The sequence below is a fragment of the Musa acuminata genome, chromosome BXJ2-1, assembly GCF_036884655.1.
Source record: "Musa acuminata AAA Group cultivar baxijiao chromosome BXJ2-1, Cavendish_Baxijiao_AAA, whole genome shotgun sequence".
Taxonomy (NCBI): domain Eukaryota; kingdom Viridiplantae; phylum Streptophyta; class Magnoliopsida; order Zingiberales; family Musaceae; genus Musa; species Musa acuminata.
Window position 1 is genome coordinate 10017400 of NC_088338.1, and position 22551 is coordinate 10039950.

Here is a 22551-nt window from a genome sequence, read left to right on the forward strand (position 1 = left end):
CTATACGCCAATTCGGTATTCCACTCACGCATGAAACACATCGCCATCGATTTTCATTTTATGCAAGAACAAGTTATCAGACATCAACTACGTGTTTCTCACGTACATAAAGCTGATCAACTATTACTTTCATCACATCGGTCCAAGATCGACGTCATTCATAGAAGCACCATCTTGCGGGGACATAATAACAGTCAAAGATCTCCCGCGATAACAACCTCAACAACAACCAAGATTTTCCCAACTACATGATGAGATATCATAAAACTGTTAAGAAAAATCCTCCTCTGTTGAAGAAAATTATCCCTTCCAAATATATATAAATATAAAGTATTGTGTATTGTTTCATTTAATCAATGCAATCTTCTTCATTCTATTTTATATCTATCAAATATGTCATCCTGAGTGCTAAGAAACTGTCCCTCGGAATTGACGATAGAGATTTGCAGCAATTTTCATTTGCATCAGTTCCAAATCGAAGACTTAATCCACGACAAGACTCGTTCTTTTACGGTATTCAGAAAATTAAAATGAAATTGATATTCTTTCTTTAGATACTAGACGTGTGCAGTTGATGATCTTTTTTTGTGTTCATTATTGACTGAGAAAAATAAGAAAAAGTTCCTCTCTGTTTTGACTGCCTATCTGCTTGACACAAGAGCTATTTCCCCACAGATACAAGCTAGTGAATCCTATGGTTCATGATTTATGTAACAAAACTTTCATACCGATTAAAACTTTCTACAAAATTTGAAATTGAAGAGAACTATTATACAAAAAAAAAAAACTGATACCGAGAAGAAATTAGTTTGGTAAGTCGTGAAAGTATTATATTTTGAAGATATTATACACCTAAAATGTATTACATCCATAAGGATAAAATTTATTCAATTTGTATTTTTTATATACATTATGGCTGAATAATATCGTTACTTCTTTTTTTTCATATGATATATGATTTTCTACTATTAATTTCAGTTTAAATTGGATGTTCTATTTTTTTTTCTAAAATTTCAAACTGCAGCGTGCTAGATGATGTTGGGATTTTACTTTATCGAATTAGCATAGATTAACACCAATGGTTTTTCTGCTACCATATGATCAAGGTTTATCAGGAAGTTTGAATCATGAGGATCTTACCCAAGTTTGAATCATTTTGAAAAATCATGAGGAGCTTCTATCATCGGAAAGAGTAAATGCAAGTAACTTGCCCAAATTAAATAGACATGAATCTTTATAGACGCAACAAGTATTAAGAGTTGTATGATACAGAAACATATTTCTCAACTGTAATAGGTCAAACAAATGTGTTTTTTTGAACATATTTGACAGAATTAGGTACTACAATTGCATTTTAATTCCATAGGCTGTTCGTGTGCCTGTTGCAAATACGTACAAAAAAATATGTCATGTATCCTTGATCGTTCTTGTAGGCAACTTTGTTGCATGCTTCACCTCGATGAAGATTGCCCTGAGCAGTAGACCTGTAGGGCTCGTTGGTGCGTCGTCGAGTACTGTTTGTTTCCCATGCTTGCATACATCGGATACGTACGAGCACCGGTGCGCATGCATCGTTGTCGTCTCATCGACTTCTGGTGGCCGCAGCAGTAGTACGTGCTGTTGAGCACATTCTTTTAGGACATGCAGATCGTACATGTACTAAATTAAACCGCCAACCCCATGGCAAGCAAGCGGTTTTGCTGCCGTCTTGCGTAAGGCCAACCTCTGCGGTCAATCCTTCGAGTCCTCCTGTTCTCGACGCATCGATTCTCTATACCATAGAGGACCGATGCAGATCTGTCGTCCTCTACGTTATGCCTTCGTTGCTTCATTTCGTTGAAGAGTGCCCCAATTAGTAGACTGTCATATGCTGCTTGGTGACGGATCCCTACGGGTTCAAAGTTCAATAACCTTGATAGTCCCACCAAACCAATCTCTCCCCGACGCAGTCCTCCACAAAATCGAGATATATATTTGAGATCATAAATCTGGCCGAAGATGGTCCTCACCAAATCAGAGAACTCGTTCAAGGTGTTGGGCAGTGGGGCTCGGGTGATCATCTTTATCACAAAAGCCACGTCGTAGAGTCCGTGAAACGTAACATACTTGGAGCAGTAGGGTTGGCAGAAGAGCTTCACGCATACCAGATAGGCGCACCGCCGCGCGTCGATGCCGTGTCGTCGGTATTGCTGGAAGTCGTGCCCGCTCTGTGTCAACAACTCGATGGAGTCGGGAGAGGAAGCATCCACATCGGGATCGAAATCCGAAAAATTGAACTGCCAACAGCACCCCGGCCATGGGGTGTTGCCGCCTTCGTCGAACAAGGCGACGCCCAGCTGGATCAGGTGCATGTTATCCACGTTGTGCTTCACGTCATTGTATCTTTCTTCTTCGGTGGCATTGCGAGGGGTGTCCCGAATGAACCCCGGGAACTCCGTATCGATTGCCACTATCGGGTAGGAGCCACGGAGACTGAGGATGAGCTCCAAGTGCTCCACAAGGTTTGCCTTCCCCACGTTGATGGCCATGGCAAGCTGCACCACTCTCTCTTTCTCTTTCTCCTTCGCTTTCTCTTTCGCTTTCGCGCTCTCTCTTCACTAGCAGTAGTGTATGTACTTTGGGGTCACCCTCTTTGGTGTTTATATAGACGATTTCCCGACGCATAACACAGATTTCTAACATTATTCATTGTATTAAGACGATGTTATAATTATTACTTTTTCTATTCATTTTGTATTGCCTACATTGCTGGCTCCCTTTCATCACCAAAGATTGTTTGCCTAGCAATTGGTTCTACGTTCCATATTAACCTTGCTACTTCATTAATTCCCTTCCCTTCTCTACCAAAAATATGTGTGATTCACCAACTTTCTCAGCTTATCCCTCATTTTATTCCTCACCTACCACAATGGATTAATTTTACTGCTCATCATCGTCATTAATTCTAGACCGATCAATATTAAGTTGTGCCTCCCACAATGGTTTAATTAGGGCTTTCCTATTCCACATGTATTTGACATCCATTTCCCTTCCATTCGTTCCGTGTTTTGGTTTCCTTGATGATCTTGGACAAAGGCCGCAACTTTGTCTCTCACTAGACCACATCATATTAACCCATTGCTTCAAATGCTTCCCTTCCTCGTGCAATTGCCTGCCCCTTTAACCAATTAGGGAAATACTTCTAATTCTTTGTTCACATATATTCCATATAATTTTGAAAAACATGCCATGTGGGAAAATATGATTAATAATTCCTTTTTTTTTTCTTCAAACACAAAAAGCAGTTGCTAGTATTTTCAATACCCATATTGGTCGATCTATCTAAGATTAGGAGCAACGCTGCGATTAACTTTCGACAAAAGACCTTCACCCTTAGCATAGTAGGAAGATGTCAAACCTTTCAAGCTTATATATAAATCTATTGGCTGACTTGGTAGATGCAACCCCATTCTAATCATACTTCCATGCCTAAGTATCATCACTTGGAATAAGAAAGATAACATAATTGATATCAAAAATTCACTTGAATCTAAAATTGCATTGACCAATTTCTTTAACATGTTACATAAATTTGAATTTGCATGGTTGGTTGATTCCTTTTCGATTTTGCGTCGAAAGTGACAATGTTGGGTCGATAGTGACCAACTTCTTTGACATGTTACATAAAAACTCGGATATATGTGTATACACTAATCATAAATTTAAAGAAATATATACAAAACACAATAACTCACAGTCCCATTTGATATTGAGAATTACTATGGGCTCTATTCCCTTAAGCCTAACTTCAGAACAGAATAGTTTGATATACTCTGTAATCAATAACGATATGATCAAGTTGTAATTGTCAAGAAAATAATGTGCAACAATTCACTAACAGGACAATGAAAGGTATAAACATACAACAGTATAATAGAAAGGATATAATATTATTCTTCGGAGACTGTGTCTGGAAAGTACCATCGTTTGACACAGTATTGGAGACAGTGCCATGACGATTCCACCTGTTTCAAACTTGGCCCATTCCAACTGTTTGAAACTTGGGTCCAACTGTTCCCTAATTAGGTTGATCAAGTTGTGATTGTCAAGAAAATAATGCGATCCCGTAAGCGGGGACAACCAATCCGCCGCTTGCGGCCTCTGTTTCATGGAGAAAGCGATCGTCCGTCGTCGCCCTGAACAGCGAATGCAGGCAGATGATCACTGTCCCGATCATGATGGCTCCGAAGACGGTCGGACCGACATTGGAGAAGATGAGAGCGAAGATCGTGGCCACGGAGAGCACGCCGAGGATGGTCCCGTCGGTGATCGGGCGGCCGCAGAGGACGACCGGCCGGTCGCGGGTGAAGCAGAGGAAGAACCAGGCGGCGGTGAGGGCGATGAAGGCGAACAAGGAGGCAGGGTGCCAGAGGAGGGAGACGGCGAGGACGGAGAGGCAGAAGAGGGTGTAGTTGGTGCGGAAGTAGGCTATGTTATGGCGGAGGCGGAAGCAAGCGTCGCCGGCGCTGGCGGGGCGAGCGAGGGCGGTGACGTCGAGAAGCTGCAGCCACGGGCGCTGGGCGGAGATCAGGGCCCTGCCGTGCTCCTTAAAGCTGGAGACCAGGTCGGCGGCCCCGGCGGCGGGAGAGGACGCGTTAGGCGGCGCGGGGGCCGGAGAAGGGCGAGCCTCCGAGACGGAAGGCCGCGATGGGGGCACGGGCGCTGGATCGGGGTAGGCGGAGATGGGAACGTAGGCGGGCGGCGATGTATTGTGCATCTCGGCAGCTCCTCCAACCACGGATTCCTTCTTCTGCCACCACGGTGGCAGGAGAGAGAGGGGAGATGCAGGAAGAACCCAGAGAGAGTGGCAGATGACAAATAAGCGGCCAAATAGGCATCGTGTGGTAAACGCATTCTCGCCCGATTTGGTCGAGTCACCCCGAAAAGTTGGCCAGCTGATATGGTGTCTCTCATGCGTTAGTCGAGAAAATGCTGCTGGCATTCGGTCCCGAGGATTTTACTTTCTCATTTGTTTTTACCAAAATTGCATGTAGTCAGTTGTTTCTGTTTTTACACCTACAAATTTAATTATTTATAAAAAGCCATTGATTGTCTCTTTTTTTTTTTTTTACTTAAGAGCCCCTATTTTCATATTTTAACTGGGTGTAGGAGTTCCCTTCTTTATTTTTATTTGACATCCATTGAATTGATTCATGTCTCATGAGTCAGTAACCCTATTTATTGGCAATTCAAATCAATTAGCTTCAATTTTCTCATTCGTTCAACACCGTAAGTGGTTTAAGTCGGTAAACCATAATATCTTATGTATTTCATAATTCCAAAACCATCTAGTTAGTCGATTTCATGACGTTATGACCTCATCTGTCTTATATTTTCGATAATTTTTAGACGGATAGTTCAAGTCAACAAGCTTAAATACCCTCATGCGCCTTATGTATTAGATGCCTTCGGACATCTTATACCCCTTATGTGACTAGCTCAAATTGACATGTCTTGACCCTGATATGTCTCATGTTCCAATACACCCGATACGAGTCATTCAACTCGTCAAATTTCACTATCCTCGTGTGTCTCGTATGATCAACAAAACCAAAATGGGTGATTCAAATTAGTATACTTCCGGCGTATTTCATGTATATGACATTCCTATGTGGGCGATTCAAGTCAGCATGCTCTAATGCCTAATGTCTCATGCGTCTAGTATCCCCTATGTAGGTAGTTTGATTAGCATGTTGTAATGCCCTCATGTGTCATGCATCTCACATGCTCTACAGTGGAACTTGAGCTGACAAGTTGTGATGCTATCACATGTCTATGTGTCTCATGCATCTAATACCTTTTGCTAGAGCAGTTCAAGTTAGGAAGCCTTGATGCCCATGCATGATTTATGCATTTGACACCCTCTATATATGTGATTTAAGTCATCAAGCTGTGATACCCTCATGCATCCAACATCGTCTATGTGGCGGGTCAACGTCGACATATTACAATGTGGATGCATGATTCATGTGTTTGACAACACCAACACAAGTGGTTCAGGTCAAGTCCCAACTCATATATCTAAACAATACTTATGTAGGCAATTTAAGTCAACACGCCTTGATGTCCTCATTTGTTATATAGTTAATACCCTTAGATATTTGACAACCCCTATGCGAGCAGTTCAAATCATCACACCTTGACATTCCTGTGTCTCATGTGTTCAACACCGCCAATGAGAGTGGTTTAAGTCAACAAGCCTTGTTACCCTCATGTGTCTCATGCATTCAACACCTTTACATGGGTCATTCAAGATGGCACACCCTTTATGTGGGTTGTTCAAGTCTATACATCCAACACTCTTGCATGTCTTCTGCTTTTGACACCTACTATGCAAGTGGTTAAGTAGACACACTCCAATGTCGTCATACGTCTTGTGCATCTTATTACCCCTATGTGAGTGTTTTAAGTCATGCCCTAGTGTTGCAGCACTCTTGTGTATCTAACCCCTTGTGCTCTCGCACATCTCATATGTTTGATACCTCATATGAGAGATATTCAAGTGGGTATGCCTAGATGCCCTTGTGTGTGCCTTATATCTTACAACCCTACTTTGGTAGTTCAAGTTGGCAAGCCTAGATATCCTCACACATCTAATCCATCTGATGCACCATATATGAGTGGTTCAATTCAATAGCCATAATACCCTCATCTGTCTAATTCATTTAATAACCCTCATACGAGTGATTCAAGCAGGCACATCGGTGCCCTCGCATGTTTGATACGATCGACACTTCTATGTGAGAAATTCAAGTGAGTATACTCAAATGCCCTCACAAGTATCTGACATCTAATACCCTTATTTGGGTGCTTAAAGTTAGTAAATATAGTTGTCCTCGTGCATTTAATTCGTTTGGCATCTCCTATATGGACAGTTTAAGTCGGTAGCCATGATTCTCTCACATGTCTAATCGATCTGATACCTCATATGTGAGTGATTCAAATAAGCATGCATCGATACCCTCACATGTCTTATGTGATTGACACCTCTATGTAGGTAGTTCAAGTCAATCTATCATCACACACTCACATGTTTTATACATCCAATACCCCTATGCATTTAGTTCAATTGGGAATACCTCAAAACCCTTGAGTGTCTCATGCATCTAACACCACCTCTATGCAGGTGGTCGAAGTCAGCATGCCCAAAGCTCTTGCATTTCTCATATGTCTAATGCTTCTATACAAGTGATTCAAGTCGGTGCATCCAGAGGATGTCTTATGTATTCGACACCCCATAAAGAGGATGTTCAAGTCAACATGCTACAACACCCCTCTACATCTCATTTGTCTCACACCCCCTAAATAAGTAGTTTATGACAATACGCCCTAATGCCTTTATATGTCTTATGTATTCGACAATCCCTATGTTAGCAATGTTGGCATGCCCTCGCATGCTCATACATCTCTTGCATTTGCGCCCTTCATGGGTAGTTCAAGTCAATACATTCTAATGCCCTCATGCTTCTAATATATCTAACACTTCCTACATAAATAGTTCAATGCATGCCTTAGTGCCCTTGTGCATCTTATGTGACTAACACCCCTTTATATGGGCAATTCAAATGGCATGCCTTGATACTCTTGTGCATCTCATGTTTATGACACCCTTATGTGAGTGATCAAAGATTGGCAAGTCCCGATGGCCTTATGTATCTTATGTATCCAAGACCCCCATATAGGCACTTTAAGTTGGCATTCATGACTCCCTCACACATCTAACAAATTTGACACCCCCGTAGGTTATTCAAGTAGCCATGCTCCTAAGGCCCTTATATCTCTTATGTGTTTAAAACCCACTATGCAGGATATTCAAGTCTATGCTACACAATGCCCTCGTGTGTCTCATGCATTCAACACCCCCTATATTGATGATTTGAGTTCAGACATCATGATAGCCTCTCATGTCTTATGTGTCTCAAGCCTATATACTAACAATTCAGTATACTCTGATGATCTCGTGTATCTCATGTGTCTAACACCATCTTTGTAGCCAATTTAGGTCCACATGCTTGATGCCCTTACGCCTCTCGTATCCAACACCACCTACATGTGTGGTTCAAGTTGCACACCCCAATCTCTCGTGCATCTCATGTGATTGAGACACTCTATCTACAATATTTAAGTCGACACACCCTAACGCGCGACTAGATCTAGTGCATCTAACTCCTTTGAACATTTGATGGCCCTACATGAACAATTAGAGTCAACACACCTAAATGCTCTTGTGCATCTCATTTGTCTAACACCCCTAATGTAATTAATCAACTCCACACACCATAATGCCCTCGTATATCTCTTGCATTTGACACCTACTACATAGGTGGCTTGTGTCACTTGTCACGATACCCTTACTTGTCTTATGTATTTAACAACCCCGTACACAAGCAGTTCAAGTCTACATGCAATGATACCCTCATACGTCTTATGCGTTTGAAACCTATGTAGAGATAGTTCACCTTGGCATTCTAAGATACTCTTGTATGTCTTATATGTTTAACACCTTCTTTGCAAGTGGTCCAAGTCACACATCATAACACCCTCAAATATTTCATATGTCTGATCGCTACTAGTAGATAGTTAAAGTCAGTATGCCTCAACAACAACATACCTCTTATGCATTCGACACCCACTAACACCTACATATGTCTAATTCGTCTACACATGCTACATGAGTGATTGAAGTTAGCTCGCTCTCAGACTCTTGTGCATCTAACACCCTCATATGTTTGACAATCCTATACGAGTGGTTCAAGTTGGAATGCCTCAACTTTGAAGCATCTCATGCATCCAACAAACCTAACGTAGGCAGTTAATGTCAACAAGCCTCAATTCCCTCCAACTCATGAGTTTGACACTCTTATATGGGCAACCAAAGCGTTGTCTCCTCATTCCATAAAATGCATCCATTCGAGATTTAAAAAAATATATATATGTCTCATTTAATTGTTTTCTAAAATAGACAACAATAATTAAGGTATTAGAGATGAATATTGTGCTATGGAATAGGACATTTTCTTCTAATTTTGTATCAAAATGATTGCACACCTCTTATGATTTATCATGTGAGTTAATCATTTGACCATTTGATCGCTGCTATCAAACATATTTCATTCACAATTAAGTTCTAATTAGACAACCTCATAATATAGCCTTTGCTACATTGATATCTACGTAATACTGCTTTTATCATGAATAAAGCATAGTATAATATAATAATTTTTTCCTTCTAATACTAATGCAATAATTAAGATGGAATTCATGAGCATTCCCATTCTCTAAGTTAATAAAGTCTGATAGAAAATATTTTGGTAACCAATCCCCGTCCACCAACTAATCATTCTAAAATCGCTAATATTTAAGAAAAAAGTCGAATCACCCACTAGGAAATAACATGGTGGGTAGTTATGGTTTGTTGATTTCTATGGATAATAATCTACGGGAGCTCATTTGGACTGGCCCTATCAACTTCTGTGGCCAATAGTTCATGAAGGTTGTTCGGGCCTGTTTATCTCTCTATCGGCCCCCATGGACAATAGTTCATAGGGGGTCGTTCGAACATATCACCTCTACAAACAAAACACTAAGGGAGACATTGGGGCTATTATGGAGGATCTCCTTAGTTGGTCAAGGATAAAGCCGACCCCTGGTGTCGGCCCAAGAGTCAGACCTCTTTCCAAAAACCTCTCACACCCTATGTAATTTTCGGAACTATCTTGTGCATTAGAGGAGTCGGGTTAGAAAATTCCTCTCGACACTAACCTTTGCGCAATAACCCACCAAAAAGCCCACCTCGGCTTGATCTCAAGACCACCTCAGATAGGTCAAGGTTATGCGAAGACCACCTTAGTCGCACTAGGACCACCACAAGGGTTCCTCGAAAGTCTCTACACCTTTGGGACAAGACCAAGCTGGGCTAACTCGACCGTCCATGATGCATCCCCTCAATAATTTGGCACTAGAAGAAGGGCATTGAATATCATAGGAATGCTCGCTCATGTGTTGGAAAATCTAGGGGAAATATCACATGCGCAGTAGAAGAATATTAAAAATAAAATCCCTAATTTCTCAAAATATGTGTTCACTATCGTGCGAAGATTGGTGCACAAAAATTGAGAAACTTAAAATTATGTATATGAAAGATTGTATTACCTAGGGAGATCGTATATCCATGAATCCTTGCAAATCTCTAGAAGAGGGTGAAGGAGGTCAAGTGTCCTTCTCTCTAGCGGTGATCCACACAACATGGTTGCGACGATGCTTCTTAGAACTCCAAACCTGTTATCTAAGGAGGAGAAGGGGAGGTCAATAGGAGAGGCAATCAAAAAAGCTCTAGCCTAAGAACCATTGGTTCCCTGTCTACTTAACTCTAATGGATCCAGCTCTATTGAGTATTGGATCTCCATCTAACTATCTAAGCCTCGTAGATTAGTGATTCTCTATCCAATAATCTCTTATTGACTCTTATTGGATTTCATCCATAGGATCCAATAATTCATGAGCTTATTGGATATCCAATAAGATAGGAGCGCCAGCCGATATCTCATATCCAAACCATTAAATATCACAACACCTACCATATGTGTGTGACCCTTTAAGCCCAATATCGAGCTGGTCGTGAGTCATAATTGTCAGAACTCATTCTGGCTCATTGAATTATTATCTCCACAATAATTCACTCGACTCATCGACTGCAGACGTACTATGCCACTACGTTGCAATCCCTAGATGATATAGGAGAATCCAATCTTTTGAATCTGTCTATCCTCTGTTACCATGTACCTATAGACCCTCAATCATCTAATATTCCAAAGACCATATATCGAGCATGGTACTATCATGCCCATACGGTTTCTTCTCAAGTCTTGCTCTAATCAGATTCTCTCGGATAACTCTTTCTCTCTCAATCCGAATGACCTTGGCCAAATATTTGTTTGAGCAAGAAAATATAATATTTCTCTCATGATACCGAGAGTGGATGATCCTCTATCGACACTCAATAACCCTCACAAGGTTGGCTACCACTCTCAATAACCGGTTGTACTAGATTTGAAAATTTCAAATCTGTAAGTCTGGTATCAAAGAATGGAATACTCATACAGGACATCCTTGATGTCTTAAGTCTAAGGACCATATACACTATTGGGACTACAGAATTACTGTTTGTTAATAAGGCATCATCAACTATCCAGTATTCCATGAGCAGATCAATTAGTGAACTCATTCTCCAATGAGTACCTGTGTTCCTTAATGTCCCAGCATAAGTAGCTATGTGACCAGCTGACTCCATCATATGGACAAGTATACAATGCACCAGTTTGTCCGGTTATCTCAATGTCCTTCTCGTGTAACCTATGACCAGGATTATTTAGGGTCTATGTTTAAAGGTGAATTAGTCTCATTATTGTAATCCTATCATGATTTGATTCTCATTGTACATATCCATCGAGATCACAATGTATATATGCAATAAGTAATATAAGGTAAGAAATTATCATAATAATAATAGTGAAAAAGATTGTGTGTCATGTCACACAGGTCATCAATCACGTGAATGACTTGCAGGGCACAAATTACTAGCACTTAGGCCTCTCGTGTCCAACACCAACTATATGTGTGGTTCAAGTTGCACACCCCAATCTCTCGTGTATCTCATGTGATTGATACACCCTAGACTATGTAAGTCAACACACTTTAATGCGTTACTAGATCCGGTGCATCTAACTTCCTTGAACATTTGATGGCTATACATGAGCAATTAGAGTTAACACACCTAAATTCTCTTTTGTATCTCATTTGTCTAAGACCCATCATGTAAGTAATTAACTCTACACGCCATAATGCCCTCATATATCTCTTGCATTTGACACCCACTGCATAGTTAGCTTGTGTCACCTGTCACAACAACCTTACTTGTCTTATGCATCAAACAACCCCATACACAAGTAGTTCAAGTCCACATGCAATGATACCCTCATACGTCTTATGTGTTCGAAACCTTTGTAGAGGTAGTTCGCCTTCGCATTCCAAGGTACTCTTGTATGTCTTATATGTTTAACACTGGTCCAAGTCCACACATCATGACACCCTCAAATATTTCACATGTCCGATAGATACTAGTAGATTCTTAAAGTCAATATGCTTCAACACTAACATGCCTCTCATACATTCAACACTGATTAACACTTTCATGTCTAATGCGTCTACACATGCTACATGGGTGGCTGAAGTTAGCTCGCTCTCACATCCTTGTGCATCTAACACCCTCTCATATGTTTGACAATCCTATATGAGTGGTTCAAGTTGGAATATGCCTTATCTCATGCATCCAACAAACCTAATGCAGATAGTTAATGTCAACAAGCCTCAATTCCCTCATACATCTCATGAGTTTGACACTCTTATAGGGGCAACCATATCGTTGTCTCCTTATTCCATAAAATGCATCCATTCGATATTTTAAAAAAATATTTTGTCTCATTTAATTGTTTTCTAAAATAGACAACAATAAATAAGGTATTAGAGACGAATATTGTGCTATGGAATATGACGTTTTCTTCTAAATTTGTATAAAAATGATTGCACACCTCTTATGATTTATCACGTGAGTTAATCATTTGACCATTTGATCGCTGCTATCAGACATATTTCATTCACCATTAAGTTCTAAAATTAGACAACCTTATAATCTAGCCTTTGCTACATTGATATCTATGTAATACTGCTTTTCTCATGAATAAACCATAGCCGAGGATGGTCCCGTCGGTGATCGGGCGGCCGCAGAGGACGACCGGTCGGTCGCGGGTGAAGCAGAGGAAGAACCAGGCGGCGGTGAGGGCGATGAAGGCGAACAAGGAGGCAGGGTGCCAGAGGAGGGAGACGGCGAGGACGGAGAGGCAGAAGAGGGTGTAGTTGGTGCGGAAGTAGGCTATGTTATGGCGGAGGCGGAAGCAAGCGTCGCCGGCGCTGGCGGGGCGAGCGAGGGCGGTGACGTCGAGAAGCTGCAGCCACGGGCGCTGGGCGGAGATCAGGGCCCTGCCGTGCTCCTTAAAGCTGGAGACCAGGTCGGCGGCCCCGGCGGCGGGAGAGGACGCGTTAGGCGGCGCGGGGGCCGGAGAAGGGCGAGCCTCCGAGACGGAAGGCCGCGATGGGGGCACGGGCGCTGGATCGGGGTAGGCGGAGATGGGAACGTAGGCGGGCGGCGATGTATTGTGCATCTCGGCAGCTCCTCCAACCACGGATTCCTTCTTCTGCCACCACGGTGGCAGGAGAGAGAGGGGAGATGCAGGAAGAACCCAGAGAGAGTGGCAGATGACAAATAAGCGGCCAAATAGGCATCGTGTGGTAAACGCATTCTCGCCCGATTTGGTCGAGTCACCCCGAAAAGTTGGCCAGCTGATATGGTGTCTCTCATGCGTTAGTCGAGAAAATGCTGCTGGCATTCGGTCCCGAGGATTTTACTTTCTCATTTGTTTTTACCAAAATTGCATGTAGTCAGTTGTTTCTGTTTTTACACCTACAAATTTAATTATTTATAAAAAGCCATTGATTGTCTCTTTTTTTTTTTTTTACTTAAGAGCCCCTATTTTCATATTTTAACTGGGTGTAGGAGTTCCCTTCTTTATTTTTATTTGACATCCATTGAATTGATTCATGTCTCATGAGTCAGTAACCCTATTTATTGGCAATTCAAATCAATTAGCTTCAATTTTCTCATTAGTTCAACACCGTAAGTGGTTTAAGTCGGTAAACCATAATACCTTATGTATTTTATAATTCCAAAACTATCTAGTTAGTCTATTTCATGATGTTATTACCTCATGTGTCTTATGTTTTCGATAATTTTTAGACGGATAGTTCAAGTCAACAAGCTTAAATACCCTCATGCGCCTTATGTATTAGTTGCCCTCGGACATCTTATACCCCTTATGTGACTAGCTCAAATTGACATGTCTTGACCTTGATATGTCTCATGTTTCAATACACTCGATACGAGTCATTCAACTTGTCAAATTTCACTATCCTCGTGTGTCTCGTATGATCAACAAAACCAAAATAGGTGAATCAAATTAGTATACTTTTGATGCTCTGATGCCTCTTATACATTCAACACTCCCTATACATGTTATTCAAGTCAACACGCTATGATCCTATAAGCATCACATGCATGTGACACCCACTATGGCAATGACTCAAGATAACATACCCAAATGCCATTATGTGTTTCATGTATATGACATTCCTATGTGGGCGATTCAAGTCAGCATGCTCTAATGCCCAATGTCTCATGCGTCTAGTATCCCCTATGTAGGTAGTTTGATTAGCATGTTGTAATGCCCTCACGTGTCATGCATCTCACATGCTCTACAATGGAACTTGAGCTGACAAGTTGTGATGCTCTCACATGTCTATGTGTCTCATGCATCTAATACCTTTTGCTAGAGCAGTTCAAGTTAGGAAGCCTTGATGCCCATGCATGATTTATGCATTTGACACCCTCTATATAGGTGATTTAAGTCATCAAGCTGTGATACCCTCATGCATCCAACATCGTCTATGTGGCGGGTCTACGTCGACATATTACAATGTCGATGCATGATTCATGTGTTTGACACCACCAACACAAGTGGTTCAGGTCAAGTCCCAACTCATAAATCTAAACACTATTTATGTAGGCAATTTAAGTCAACACGCCTTGATGTCCTCATTTGTTATATAGTTAACACCCTTAGATATTTGACAACCCCTATGCGAGCAATTCAAATCGTCACACCTTGACATTCCTGTGTCTCATGTGTTCAACACTGCCAATGAGAGTGGTTTAAGTCAACAAGCCTCGTTACACTCATGTGTCATGCATTCAACACCTTTACATGGGTCATTCAAGTTGGAACACTCAAATACATCCAACACCCTTTACGTGGGTTGTTCAAGTCAACCTGCCATCACACACTCACATGTTTTATACATCCAATACCCCTATGCATTTATTCAATTGGGAATACCTCAAAACCCTTGAGTGTCTCATGCATCTAACACCACCTCTATGCAGGTGGTCGAAGTCAGCATGCCCAAAGTTCTTGCATTTCTCATATGTCTAATGCTTCTATGCAAGCGATTCAAGTCGGTGCATCCAGATGCCTTCATATGTCTTATGTATTCGACACCCCATAAAGAGGATGTTCAAGTCAACATGCTACAACACCCCTCTACATCTCATTTGTCTCACACCCCCTAAATAAGTAGTTTATGACAATAAGCCCTAATGCCTTTGTATGTCTTATGTATTCGACAATCCCTATGTTAGCAAAGTTGGCATGCCCTCGCATGCTCATACATCTCTTGCATTTGCGCCCTACGTGGGTAGTTCAAGTCAACACATTCTAATGCCCTCATGCTTCTAATATATCTAACACTTCCTACATAAATAGTTCAATGCATGCCTTAGTGCCCTTGTGCATCTTATGTGACTAACACCCCTTTATATGGGCAATTCAAATGGCATGCCTTGATACTCTTGTGCATCTCATGTTTATGACACCCTTATGTGAGTGATCAAAGATTGGCAAGCCCCGATGGCCTTATGTATCTTATGTATCCAAGACCCCCATATGGGCACTTTAAGTTGGCATTCATGACTCCCTCACACATCTAATGCATTTGACACCCCCTTAGGTTATTCAAGTAGCCATGCTCCTAAGGCCCTTATGTCTCTTATGTGTTTAAAACCCACTATGCAGGATATTCAAGTCTATGCTACACAATGCCCTCGTGTGTCTATGTTGATGATTTGAGTTCAGACATCATGATAGCCTCTCATGTCTTATGTGTCTCTAGCCCCTATACTAACAATTCAGCATACTCTGATGACCTCGTGTATCTCATGCGTCTAACACCATCTTTGTATCCAATTTAGGTCCACATGCTTGATGCCCTTACGCCTCTCATGTCCAACACCACCTACATGTGTGGTTCAAGTTGCACACCCCAATCTCTCGTGCATCTCATGTGATTGAGACACTCTATATACAATATTTAAGTCGACACACCGTAATGAGCTACTAGATCTAGTGCATCTAACTCCTTTGAACATTTGATGGCCCTACATGAACAGTTAGAGTCAACACACCTAAATGCTTTTGTGCATCTCATTTGTCTGACACCCCTAATGTAATTAATAAACTCCACACACCATAATGCCCTCGTGTATCTCTTGCATTTGACACCTACTACATAGGTGGCTTGTGTCACTTGTCACGATACCCTTACTTGTCTTATGTATCTAACAACCCCGTACACAAGCAGTTCAAGTCTGCATGCAATGATACCCTCATACGTCTTATGCGTTTGAAACCTATATAGAGATAGTCCACCTTGGCATTCTAAGATACTCTTGTATGTCTTATATGTTTAACACCTTCTTTGCAAGTGGTCTAAGTCACACATCATAACACCCTCAAATATTTCATGTCTGATAGCTACTAGTAGATAGTTAAAGTCAGTATGCCTCAACAACAACATGCCTCTTATGCATTCAACACCCACTAACACCTTCATATGTCTAATACGTCTACACATGCTACATGGGTGATTGAAGTTAGCTCGCTCTCACACTCTTGTGCATCTAACACCCTCATATGTTTGACAATCCTATACGAGTGGTTCAAGTTGGAATGCCTCAACTTTGAAGCATCTCATGCATCCAACAAACCTAACGTAGGCAGTTAATGTCAACAAGCCTCAATTCCCTCACACATCTCATGAGTTTGACACTCTTATATGGGCAACCAAAGCGTTGTCTCCTCATTCCATAAAATGCATCCATTCGAGATTTAAAAATATATATATATGTCTCATTTAATTTTTTTCTAAAATAGACAACAATAATTAAGGTATTAGAGATGAATATTGTGCTATGGAATAGGACGCTTTCTTCTAATTTTGTATCAAATTGATTGCACACCTCTTATGATTTATCACGTGAGTTAATCATTTGACCATTTGATTGCTGCTATCAGACATATTTCATTCACAATTAAGTTCTAATTAGACAACCTCATGATATAGCCTTTGCTACAATGATATCTACGTAATACTGCTTTTATCATGAATAAACCATGGTATAATATAATAATTTTTTCCTTTTAATACTAATGCAATAATTAAGATGAAATTCATGAGCATTCCTATCCTCTAAGTTAATAAAGTCTGATAGAAAATATTTTGATAACCAATCCCAGTCCACCAACTAATCATTCTAAAAGCGCTAACATTGAAGAAAAAAGTCGAATCACTCACTAGGAAATAACGTGGTGGGTGGTTATGGTTTGTTTTCTATGGATAATAATCCACGGGAGGTCATTTAGCCTGGCCCTATCGACTTCTGTGGCCAATAGTTCATGAAGGTTATTCGGGCTTGTTTATCCCTCTATCGGCCCCCATGGACAATAGTTCATAGGAGGTCGTTTGAACATATCACCTCTACAGACAAAACACCAAGGGACACGTTGGGGCTATTATGGAGGATCTCCTTAATTGGTCAAGTATAAAAGCCGACCCCTGGTGTCGGCCTAAGAGTCAGACCTATTTCCAAAAACCTCTCACACCTATGTAATTTTTAGAACTAACTTGTGCGTTGGAGGAGTCGGGTCAGAAAATTCCTCCCGACGCTAACCTTTGCGCAATAACGCACCAAAAGCCCGCCTCGGCTTGACCTCAAGACCACCTCAGATAGGTCAAGGTTATGCGAAGACCACCTTAGTCGCACTAGGACCGCCACAAGGGTTCCTCGGATGTCTCTACACCTTCGGGACAAGACCAAGCTGGGCTGGCTCGACCATCCATTATGCGTCCCCTCAATAATTTGGCACTAGAAGGAGGGCATTGAATATCGTAGGAATGCCCGCCTATGTGTTGGAAAATCTAGGGGCGATATCACATGCATAGTAGAAGAATATTAAAAATAAAATCCCTAATTTCTCAAAATATGTGTTCATCATCGTGCGAAGATTGGTGCACAAAAATTGAGAAACTTAAACTTGTGTATATGAAAAATTGTATTACCTAGGGAGATCGTATATCCTTGAATCCTTGCAAATCTCTAGAAGAGGGTGAAGGAGGTCAAGTGTCCTTCTCTCTAGTAGTGATCCACGCAACATGGTTGCGACAATGCTCCTTAAAACTCCAAACCTGTTATCTGAGGAGGAGAAGGGGAGAACAATAGGAGAGGCAATTAAAAAAGCTCTAGCCTATAAACCATTAGTTCCTTGTCTACATAACTCTAATGGATCCATCTCTATTAAGTATTGGATCTCCATCTAACTATCTAAGCTTCGTAGATTAGTAGATCTCTATCAAATAATCTCTTATTGACTCTTATTGGATTTCATCCATAGGATCTAATAATTCATGAGCTTATTGGATATCAAATAAGATAGGAGCTCAAGCCGATATCTCATATCCGAACCATTACATATCGCAACACCTACCATTTGTGTGTGACCCTTTAGGCTCAATATCGAGCTAGTCGTGAGTCATAATTGTCAGAACTCATTCTGGCTCATTGAATTATTATCTCCATAATAATTCACTCGACTCATCGACTGCGGACATACTAGGCCACTACGTCGCAGTCCCTAGATGATATAGGAGAATCCAATCCTTTGGATCTATCTATCCTTAGTTACCATGTACCTATAGTCTCTCAACCATCTACTATTCCAAAGACCCTATATCGAGCATGGTACTATCATGCCCATACGGTTTCTTATCGAGTCTTGCTCTAATCGGATTCTCCCGGAGAACTCTTTCTCTCTCAATCCGAATGACCTTGGCCAAGTATTTGTTTGAGCAAGAAAATAAAATATTCCTCTCATGATACCGAGAGCGGATGATCCTCTATCGACACTCAATAACCCTCATAAGATTGGGGGTAGAGTTTCTTCACTGGAGCACTCAATCTTTGCACTATTAAAGTAGCTTCCCATTTGTGTAAAGGGTTCGTGGGCGGATATTCCTACTATATTCAAGGTCCTCATTCTAGTGCCAAATTGTTAAGGATTCAAGGATTCAAAGATATACGATCTCCCTAGGTAATACAATCTTTCATATACAATGTTTTAAGTTTCTCGATTTTTGTGCATCAATTATCGCACGACAATGAACACATCTTTTGAGAAATTAGGGATTTTATTTTTAATATTCTTTCGCTGCGCATGTGATATCGCCCCTAGATTTTCCAACACATAGGTGGGCATTCCTACGATATTCAATACCCTCCTTCTAGTGCCAAATTATTGAGGGGATGCATCATCGATGGTCGAGTCAGCCTAGCTTGATCTTGTCCCAAAGGCGTAGAGACATCCAAGGAACCCTTGTGGTAGTCCTAGCGTGACTAAGGTGGTCTTCGCATAACCTTGACCTATCCGAGGTGGTCTTGAGGTCAGGCCGAGGTAGGCTTTTTGGTGGGTTATTGCGCAAAGGTTAGCGTCAGGAGGAATTTTCTGACCCGACTCCTCCAATGCATAAGTTAGTTCCGAAATTTACATAGGGTGTGAGAGTTTTTTGGAAAGAGGTCCGACTCCTGGGCCGACACCAGGGGTCGACTTTTATACCTGACCAGTGAGGTGATCCTCTGTAATAGCCTCAACATCTCCCCTAGTGTTTTGTCTATAAGGGCGATATGCTCGAATGACCTCCTGTGGACTATTGTCCATGGGGACCGATAGAGGGACAAACAGGTCTGAACAACCTCCATGAACTGAAGTCGATAGGGCCAGTCCAAATGATCTCCTATGGATTATTATCCATAGAGATAGACAAACCATAACCACCCACCATGTTTTTGCCCAGTGGGTGATTCGACTTTTTTCTTCAATGATAATGCTTTTAGAGTGATTAGTTGGTGGACGGGGATTGGTTGCCAAAATATTTTCTACCGGACGTTATTAACTTGAGGATGGGAATGCTCACAAATTTCATCTTAATTATTGCATTAGTATTAGAAGGAAAAAATTATTATATTATACTATGGTTTATTCATGAGAAAAGCAGTATTACATAGATATCAATGTAGCAAAGGCTAGATTATAAGGTTGTCTAATTTTAGAACTTAATGGTGAATGAAATATGTCTGATAGCAGCGATCAAATGGTCAAATGATTAACTCACATGATAAATCATAAGAGGTGTGCAATCATTTTTATACAAAATTAGAAGAAAACGTCATATTCCATAGCACAATATTCGTCTCTAATACCTTATTTATTGTTGTCTATTTTAGAAAACAATTAAATGAGACAAAATATTTTTTTAAAATATCGAATGGATGCATTTTATGGAATAAGGAGACAACGATATGGTTGCCCCTATAAGAGTGTCAAACTCATGAGATGTATGAGGGAATTGAGGCTTGTTGACATTAACTACCTGCATTAGGTTTGTTGGATGCATGAGATAAGGCATTCCAACTTGAACCACTCATATAGGATTGTCAAACATATGAGAGGGTGTTAGATGCACAAGGATGTGAGAGCGAGCTAACTTCAACCACCCATGTAGCATGTGTAGACGCATTAGACATGAAAGTGTTAATCGGTGTTGAATGTATGAGAGGCATGTTAGTGTTGAAGCATATTGACTTTAAGAATCTACTAGTATCTATCGGACATGTGAAATATTTGAGGGTGTCATGATGTGTGGACTTGGACCAGTGTTAAACATATAAGACATACAAGAGTACCTTGGAATGCGAAGGCGAACTACCTCTACAAAGGTTTCGAACACATAAGACGTATGAGGGTATCATTGCATGTGGACTTGAACTACTTGTGTATGGGGTTGTTTGATGCATAAGACAAGTAAGGTTGTTGTGACAGGTGACACAAGCTAACTATGCAGTGGGTGTCAAATGCAAGAGATATATGAGGGCATTATGGCGTGTAGAGTTAATTACTTACATGATGGGTCTTAGACAAATGAGATACAAAAGAGCATTTAGGTGTGTTAACTCTAATTGCTCATGTATAGCCATCAAATGTTCAAGGAAGTTAGATGCACCGGATCTAGTAACGCATTAAAGTGTGTTGACTTACATAGTCTAGGGTGTATCAATCACATGAGATACACGAGAGATTGGGGTGTGCAACTTGAACCACACATATAGTTGGTGTTGGACACGAGAGGCCTAAGTGCTAGTAATTTGTGCCCTGCAAGTCATTCACGTGATTGATGACCTGTGTGATATGACACACAATCTTTTTCACTATTATTATGATAATTTCTTACCTTATATTACTTATTGCATATATACATTGTGATCTCGATGGATATGTACAATGAGAATCAAATCATGATAGGATTACAATAATGAGACTAATTCACCTTTAAACATAGACCCTAAATAATCATGGTCATAGGTTACACGAGAAGGACATTGAGATAACCGGACAAACTGGTGCATTGTATACTTGTCCATATGATGGAGTCAGCTGGTCTCATAGCTACTTATGCTGGGACATTAAGGAACACAGGTACTCATTGGAGAATGAGTTCACTAATTGATCTGCTCATGGAATACTGGATAGTTGATGATGCCTTATTAACAAACAATAATTATGTAGTCCCAATAGTGTATATGGTCCTTAGACTTAAGACATCAAGGATGTCCTGTATGAGTATTCAATTCTTTGATACCGGACTTACAGATTTGAAATTTTCAAATCTAGTACAACCGGTTATTGAGAGTGGTAGCCAACCTTATGAGGGTTATTGAGTGTCGATAGAGGATCATCCACTCTCGGTATCATGAGAGGAATATTATATTTTCTTGCTCAAACAAATATTTGGCCAAGGTCATTCGGATTGAGAGAGAAAGAGTTATCCGAGAGAATCTGATTAGAGCAAGACTTGAGAAGAAACCGTATGGGCATGATAGTACCATGCTCGATATATGGTCTTTGGAATATTAGATGATTGAGGGTCTATAGGTACATGGTAACAGAGGATAGACAGATCCAAAAGATTGGATTCTCATATATCATATAGGGATTGCGACGTAGTGGCATAGTACGTCCGCAGTCGATGAGTCGAGTGAATTATTGTGGAGATAATAATTCAATGAGCCAGAATGAGTTCTAACAATTATGACTCACGACCAGCTCGATATTGGGCTTAAAGGGTCACACACATATGGTAGGTGTTGTGATATTTAATGGTTTGGATATGAGATATCGGCTGGCGCTCCTATCTTATTGGATATCCAATAAGCTCATGAATTATTGGATCCTATGGATGAAATCTAATAAGAATCAATAAGAGATTATTGGATAGAGAACTACTAATCTACGAGGCTTAGATAGTTAGATGGAGATCCAATACTCAATAGAGCTGGATCCATTAGAGTTAAGTAGACAGGGAACCAATGGTTCTTAGGCTAGAGCTTTTTTGATTGCCTCTCCTATTGACCTCCCCTTCTCCTCCTTAGATAACAGGTTTGGAGTTCTAAGAAGCATC

The 22551-nt window shown here is 40.8% G+C and overlaps 3 protein-coding genes across 3 annotated transcripts; all 3 read right to left on the reverse strand.

Moving 5' to 3' along the window:
- Positions 1-1664: 1664 nt before the first annotated feature.
- On the reverse strand, positions 1665-2528 carry LOC135597969 (probable CCR4-associated factor 1 homolog 11). The gene has a single exon (XM_065091481.1). It carries the CDS (start codon positions 2526-2528, stop codon positions 1665-1667), a length of 864 nt encoding a protein of 287 aa, XP_064947553.1.
- A 1556-nt stretch (positions 2529-4084) lies between these two features.
- Positions 4085-4756, reverse strand: LOC135597970 (PRA1 family protein E-like). The gene has a single exon (XM_065091482.1). The coding sequence runs from the start codon at positions 4754-4756 to the stop codon at positions 4085-4087; it is 672 nt and encodes a 223-aa protein (XP_064947554.1).
- Positions 4757-12728: 7972 nt separating this feature from the next.
- Positions 12729-13256, reverse strand: LOC135597971 (PRA1 family protein B4-like). The gene has a single exon (XM_065091484.1). It carries the CDS (start codon positions 13254-13256, stop codon positions 12729-12731), a length of 528 nt encoding a protein of 175 aa, XP_064947556.1.
- Positions 13257-22551: the final 9295 nt, after the last annotated feature.

Coding starts and splice junctions, on each gene's coding strand:
- LOC135597969 (XM_065091481.1), bottom strand. CDS start 2,528: ATGGCCATCAACGTGGGGAAGGCAAACCTTGTGGAGCACTTGGAGCTC.
- LOC135597970 (XM_065091482.1), bottom strand. CDS start 4,756: ATGCACAATACATCGCCGCCCGCCTACGTTCCCATCTCCGCCTACCCC.
- LOC135597971 (XM_065091484.1), bottom strand. CDS start 13,256: ATGCACAATACATCGCCGCCCGCCTACGTTCCCATCTCCGCCTACCCC.